Source organism: Vollenhovia emeryi, unplaced genomic scaffold, assembly GCF_000949405.1.
Source record: "Vollenhovia emeryi isolate VEMERY1.0 unplaced genomic scaffold, V.emery_V1.0 DF939146.1, whole genome shotgun sequence".
Lineage (NCBI taxonomy): Eukaryota > Metazoa > Arthropoda > Insecta > Hymenoptera > Formicidae > Vollenhovia > Vollenhovia emeryi.
This window is the reverse complement of record NW_011967220.1, coordinates 1,422,057-1,428,655: the sequence shown is the minus strand read 5'-3', so window position 1 is coordinate 1,428,655 and position 6,599 is coordinate 1,422,057. Positions and strand designations below refer to the sequence as shown.

Sequence of the window (6,599 nt, the reverse complement as noted above, 5' to 3'; positions counted from 1 at the left end):
TTACGACTACGACCATTGTAGACAACCGAGAATCATTGCCTGCGTTCGTTTTCTCCCACCGGGAGCATAAACTATACTGAAAGTCTATAATTTACGTAACGTAAACTATAGAGTTTCAGTATAGTTTATGCTCCCAGTGGGAGAAAACGAACGCAAGCATTGTAGCGGAGGCTTTAAGCCGGCTCCACACGGCGTGCGCGCGATACCTGGGGCTCGATTCTTGAATTTATTCGAAGGAGAAACGTATACGAAAATTCTGCTCTTACAGAAAACTTGCAAGTTGATTGGCTATTCGCATGGCTTTAACCAATCGACTTTCAACTTTTCTGTCAGAGCAGAATGTTCGTATACGTTTCTTCTTCGAATAGATTCAAGAATCGAGCCCCTGGGCCCCGCGGCGACGAATCAACGTCCTGGACACCGCGCGAGGGTGGACTTCTCGACGCGAGAGAGAAGAGATACAGCGCGAATACTTTTCTTACGCGAAAGAAACTTCCTAGATCTCGTTTCTCGAATATTTAATTAGGAGCCGAAGGGACGAGAAATGCGTGTGGAGACACACGAGATGCTTCCGGTCGATAATTGACCTGTCACTTGGCGAGATTAAAATAGCCGGCGTTGTCTGTCTACGTTGGACGAATGTGTATGGCTCGTGTTATCTCTTTCACAATGCGCTTCCTGAACGCTACGCCGTGTACATGACGCGTCTTTATTATTAAGTTCGAACGCTATTAATACGCGGCTAGAATAACAATTGGCATGGCCTGCGCGTTGCATAAATCGGATTGCAATATACTCGATGACTGACGGGGATGGAGACGGTGGAGGACATGGACAGCTTGGACGACAAGCTGTTCAGTAATGCATTCAGGCGAAATCCACCCGCTGAGAACAGCAAAAAGAGAATTACGTTTGCAGGTTCAATCAGAGCGCGGTTGATCGACGCGCACAAAGTTGCCCTTTTGAAAACGCTCGGCAGGCTTCTCAGGGGCTCGATCATGAAAACTCGTGAAACATTTCATTAACGAATTCAATATGTTGTCAATGCAGACTTTCGCGAGTTGACGCTAGAGAAAAAGATACATGGTCGAGTCTCGGAGCTCTTTCTTTTTCCTTGTATTTTTACGCGTAGATCGCCTCATCTATCTCTAACTTGTAGACGAGGACGACCCGCTAGCTAGTCTGCTGGCCGACAAAGAGGATCCGCCGCCAAGCCAAAGAAATCCAGTAGCGGTGAAAGATAGACGGAGCTTAATAGACGACTTGTTTAATAAGAAAACCTCCAATGAGTCGCTGTCGAGCTCGAGGCTGGACGAGACGAGGGAGACGGGCTCGACATCCGCGCTAAACGCCATGGGAATCGAGAGGCCGAAGACGTCGGACGACAAGGCGAAGAAGTTGTCGCTGATGCAGAATTTGTTCGGCGACACGTCGAAAGAGTCAATTGGCAAGAAGCCCGTACAGCTGGAACCGGAAGCGACGCAGTCCGCGGCCGAGGTTTCCAGGTCGACGTACGCGCCGACGGCTTTCGGAGCGAGAGAGCCTCGTAGAGGCAAAAGAACCACGGAGATAATTAACGATCCTCTAGGATTGTTCTCGGACGCAGCGTCAAGTCAGGCCGGGCAGGCTGTAAATATATAAATCCGATAAGTTCCTGCAAAGTGTTTTAATAATGTCTTACTTTGCTTTCTACTCGTTGTTGATATTCAATTTATTTAACTTCAGCCTTTAGCCAAGAAGTGGACTCGCTTTGCAGAAGGTTCTTTACAAACTCACTCATGCCTGCACTCGTGCGTCATTCCTCGCTACGTTAACATACGTACCTTTCCTTACTTGCTACGACTAGCGTTACTGCCTTTCCTAGTTTGCACTTATTTGTACCTACGTTTATACATTTTTTATCTTATCCTAAATAATATTCCTCTCTAACGTTATTGCACTTTGCACGGGACATGCATTCTATTATTTGTACCTGTATTGTTACTATGCTTAATAATTCTTTTGTAATTTTATAGACCACAGAAAGACGTGCGGCGCCCGCGGATGTTAGTAGACAGAAAATGGAACCTAAAGAATACTTACCAGATTGGTTGGAACCTAGAAAAGCACCGGAGGAGAAAAGTGGCGATTATATTCAGGACAGAGTGACGCCTACCGAAGAATTGTTTAGCAAGCACGGAAGATCCGGCTCTGATAAAGTTATTCAAGGGGTAAGCAGCAACACTAATATACGATAAAAGTGGTTTTATTCTTATTAAATAATTTATTATAGACAAACGTACCGCAAGAGGATAGGACAACAGTAGCTAAAATACTGCCACACGAGAAAGACAGAGTGTCAAAATTGGACAATCAAAAGATAGAAATCAACGAACATGAGAAACAGGAAATGGAAGGAAATTATTATAAAGTAAGACTCCAAGTCATTTTTTGAGAAAAGGGACTTGTATATGTGTGATTATATTATATTACATTATGATGCAGTCCGGCACACACACAACGGCTGTTCCAATTACCTCAAGTGTAAATACAAATTCGGAAGATGCGCCTAGTTTGATTCCCAAAAACATGGGCTACGAAAATACAATTCATAAATTAGAATTAGAAAAGTCTCACCTATCAGTGACGTTGCACAGCTTAAGTGAAAAGTATGAAAATGAGATAATGTTTCTAGACGAATCGTATAAGTAAGTAGAATTATCGTTGAAGTAAAACATTGGCGATTCTTTTTCAAAAATTATTCATACAATTGTTCCTAAGGCGACAAATAGGATTCTTGCAAGAAAGAACGGACACGTTGGAAAAGAGAATGCAGCAAGAACTTGAGTGTTTAGAGGCGGATTACGAGGCGAAGATTGAAAAGCTAAGAAACGAGAAAGTACAAATGGAGACGTTTTACAAGGACGAGTTGCAGAGTTTAAAGGTATAAAATTGTACTTTTAAATTGTCAATGTATCGTTAGTTGTACTATTAACATTAGCAATTTATTAATTTTATTTAGAAGGAACACGCGCAATTTACAGAGGAAGTTTATGAACGCCATTCTCAAAATATAAGACTGCTGCAGAAAGAGCATTTTGATACGATAGAAAACATATTGAAAATGAGAGAGGTGGAGAATTTAGCTATGACAACTATAGTGACTCATAAGACTGACTTGCAAAATTTGTTGCAAAAAGCTGATTTTATTATAGAAAATATTAAAAATGTGCAAGAAAAGACTGACCAAAGAGACGACCAAAGTGTAAAGTTAAGAGAATATTATTTTAAAAGTAAGGAGGAAGACGTGCAGGGTATGTTTCAGAGAGATGCTGTTAGATAAATAATTTTTAAATAATTCGTAGTTTTTATTCACTTTATATTGTTGCAGTACAAAATGTGGAAATAAAGAAGCAACAGAAATCACTGGAACAAGAACGTGAGAAAATAATGAAAGTAGCTGACAGATTAGATTCGCACGTTGCGCAATTAATGCTCGAGTTAGGGAAAAAGAGTACCATGCTCAATCAGGCATTGGAAACATTACAAAAAAGAGAACAATCTTTGTCGCATGAAAAAGAATTGTTTGAGGAAAAAGTACAGTGGGAGCGTAATCATTTACAGGTAATTATCTAGTATCGATAATTAATATCTGAATGTGTATTAAAATACATCTGAATGTGTATTGTCTACAATGTATTATCAAGGCAATGAAAGAATCTTGGTTTAACGAACAAGAAAGGCAGTTGAAGACTTTAGCAAAGGAGAAAGAAGTGATCGCGGCTAAGAAGAAACAATATGAAGTTTTGAGAACGATAAAAAGTAATTCGGATAATATTACAAGGATAGAGGTAAAGTAAGAAAATTAATCTATGAAATAGAGTGTATACTTTAGAAGTCAATAAAAAAAAGTATTGTTTCGTAGTCGACAGCTGCTATAAAAGCAGCACAGGATGCCACTGTACTCGCGAATCAGGAAAGACTGAAATGGCAAGAAAAACTTAAATATCTCGAAGTGCAGCAACAGACCTTGGCGGAAAGGGAATACCGGCTCTTGGCACGCGCCCAAGATCTCGAGGGTTTTACACAGGTAAAAGATAATCGAATGCGATTTAGATGGATGGCGTTAATATATTTAATTAATTCATTATCTAGATAGCATTTGCGAAAAATGAAGAGGCCGTTAAAGCACTGAGGGACGCTCATCACATCGAAAGTGAGCGTAAAGCCAAATTCGAGCCTCATCTTGACAAACTTGAAAAGATCAACTTGGCAAGGTAACATGATTCAATTGAGTTGAAGTTTCAATAGTATAAAAGAAAAACTAACGTGCTTAAATAACTTTCGATTTTTTTCAGCGAAAAACTGGCTTTAGAAAAATTGAAAAGAAATACAGGTGTCCCGTACAACTATGTAGATAAGCGAACATTATCTAATCAGCACGAGTTTCAAGTTACTACTCACTTTACAGTAAGAGGAAAATAATTATGAGACGCACAATAATAATCAAATTCATTATATTTTAAATAATTTTCTAACTCAATATTTTACGATGTACATATAATTATTTTTCAGGAAGTCGTTGATCCTCAATTAGTAATGTTGAAGTTGAATCTGGACGATCAATTGGATAACATTCAATATATGTGACTGCCATGAGATTTTGATACAACATTCGACAAATGTGTGTTATATACTTTTCACGAAAACACCGTCTGCTTAAGTATTTTATACGTTATATTCTAAGTAACAGACAATAAAAGTCGATATATTTATTGTTCGATAGTTGACTCGCTGTCCATTGAATCGCCATTGAAAATATCTAAACTCACATTCTCATCTGAAAATAATACATAGCTCTTAATCATTGTATCTAATCATTAATTATTCCATTACAAATAAATTCTCTTCTTTTTTAGCTACATTCAACGCTACACATCATTTCAATCTTCAGCAATGTATTACAACTAAAGGCCTTCACACACGAATCTACGTAACACGTAAACCGTAAGGAAATCAACAGATTGGATTTGCTACTGCTTGCGTTATTGCTTTACGTTCTCGACTGTGATTGGTCGATTTCCTTACGGTTTACGTGTTAAGTAGATTCGTGTGTGAAGGCCTTAAAGGTGTTAAATGAAACGTAGAAATCAGACATTACCGTTAGTACTATTGCTACTGTTCAAGATATGCTGCTGGAGCGCCGCTATATTTCCCTTCAGTGTTTCCAGTTGAGCGATACTACACTTTGTTTGATATAACTTGTTTTCTACAGTTTCCGTGCACGTTGTCTAAAGGATAGATTAAAAAGTATAGCTGTGCCCCCTTAAGGATACCATATTTTGTTTTTTAGGTTTCTTAGATTAAAAATCTGTTAATAACAATGCGATATATACAAAAAAATTCTTTACACCATTTTCAACGGGCGACTGGTCACATTGCCTAAACGTTCTCTAACATTACTTTCGTTAATTTAAGTTGTTTTGTATAGAAGCCTTTACATTTTCTAACCATATTTTGTCTGCAATGTCTGAATAACTTGTCATATTTACCACATCTCGAATCAAGCTTAAAGGATCCACATTATTCTCCTTGACATTAGCGAACGCTTTGTGAATGCCATCTGCTTTGTTTAAGAATTCAGTCGCATCGACGAACATGGTCTTCATGTCCCTGAAAGAGAGTGTCAGAGTTTCATGGAGAGTCCAGGGCAGAAAACAGACGGTTTGTACGTACTGTGCATAATCGTGCGGCACAGGCAGGCCCGAGACGTCCTTCGTGGAGTGTACAATTTTATGTATGGAGTGCTTTTGCGACGTAATCGTACCGAGGTGTTTCGCGATGTTCTTCTTGCATTGTTCTCTTTCCTCTACGAACAACGGGACGTTTACGCGCAATAATTGCGACACAATTCTCCGTAGAGCGGAGCAATCGATTCCGATTAAACATAATAATAGAGCAGAGCTTACTCTGCAAGCCGCGCAATTCTTTCATGAACTTCTTGTGCTCCTTAGGCTCCGCGTCGAGACGGTCCAGCTCATGTTGATTGGCAAGCCTTTTCTGCTGCACAACCTTTATAAAAAGTTCGATGTCCTCCATTTACACGGATCACGCGCTGAAAAACAAGGCGTAAAAGATATGTCGCAAATTAGCATCCATTATCAGGCTTGTATTCCATTGTTGCATTGGTGAACTAGTGCAGTAAGCTCGAATGAGAAACAAATAGACTTGTCTTACGCTAATTTGTTGGACTAGCTCGCCAGTGTAGCGACAGCAAACAAGCCTGTTACAATGGCAATCACTTTTCAAAACACTGCTCGCGAAAAGCCGTTTTCTCCAGTTTCATTTGATAAGTTTTCAAACAAACTTCTATGCATAGGGAAAGGCAGGCTGAGCAACCTCGAAATTACGATATTTCCCAATGGTCTATTTTCCTCATACATACTTCGTGGCCGGCAAGAACTGGCAAGCGCTAACTTCTGCTGGACACAGGCACTGACTCGGTTTCTCATCTAGGCTTCCAAGCGATCCGTGGCCCGTCATGGCGGAACTAACATATGTATTCGCGCACGTGTACTGACGTGTAGCGTGCCCGGTTGCGTTTTGTTGCGGCTCTGACC

The 6,599-nt window shown here is 39.9% G+C and overlaps 3 protein-coding genes across 5 annotated transcripts in view; 2 read left to right on the top strand and 1 right to left on the bottom strand.

The window, feature by feature from the left end:
* Window positions 1–436: 436 nt before the first annotated feature.
* LOC105566226 (centrosomal protein of 290 kDa-like) lies at window positions 437–4,764 on the top strand. 2 transcript variants are annotated; one of them, XM_012020066.1, is made up of 13 exons: window positions 437–643; window positions 1,160–1,629; window positions 2,016–2,210; window positions 2,273–2,410; window positions 2,485–2,687; window positions 2,761–2,923; window positions 3,002–3,293; window positions 3,371–3,603; window positions 3,687–3,830; window positions 3,905–4,069; window positions 4,135–4,256; window positions 4,338–4,449; window positions 4,555–4,764. In XM_012020066.1, the coding sequence occupies exons 1-13, from the start codon at window positions 640–642 to the stop codon at window positions 4,627–4,629; spliced, it is 2,316 nt and encodes a 771-aa protein (XP_011875456.1). In that variant the 5' UTR covers window positions 437–639; the 3' UTR covers window positions 4,630–4,764. The 2 variants fall into 2 exon arrangements, with proteins under 2 accessions (XP_011875456.1, XP_011875455.1); XM_012020065.1 differs by lacking the exon at window positions 437–643 and adding an exon at window positions 650–918.
* On the bottom strand, window positions 4,510–6,360 carry LOC105566227. Of its 2 annotated transcripts, none has more exons than XM_012020067.1 (6): window positions 6,217–6,360; window positions 5,949–6,094; window positions 5,716–5,848; window positions 5,532–5,652; window positions 5,141–5,270; window positions 4,510–4,819 (listed from the first exon to the last, which is right to left on the bottom strand). In XM_012020067.1, the coding sequence occupies exons 2-6, from the start codon at window positions 6,076–6,078 to the stop codon at window positions 4,752–4,754; spliced, it is 582 nt and encodes a 193-aa protein (XP_011875457.1). In that variant the 5' UTR covers window positions 6,079–6,094; window positions 6,217–6,360; the 3' UTR covers window positions 4,510–4,751. The 2 variants fall into 2 exon arrangements, with proteins under 2 accessions (XP_011875457.1, XP_011875458.1); XM_012020068.1 differs by having other exon boundaries at window positions 6,282–6,336.
* A 113-nt stretch (window positions 6,361–6,473) lies between these two features.
* Window positions 6,474–6,599, top strand: part of LOC105566228 (GTP-binding protein 128up) — a 4,581-nt gene continuing 4,455 nt past the window's right edge. Inside the window, exon 1 of the mRNA XM_012020069.1 lies at window positions 6,474–6,598. The gene's annotated coding sequence lies outside the window, so the exon portion shown is untranslated. The remainder of the gene's footprint in view (window position 6,599) is intronic.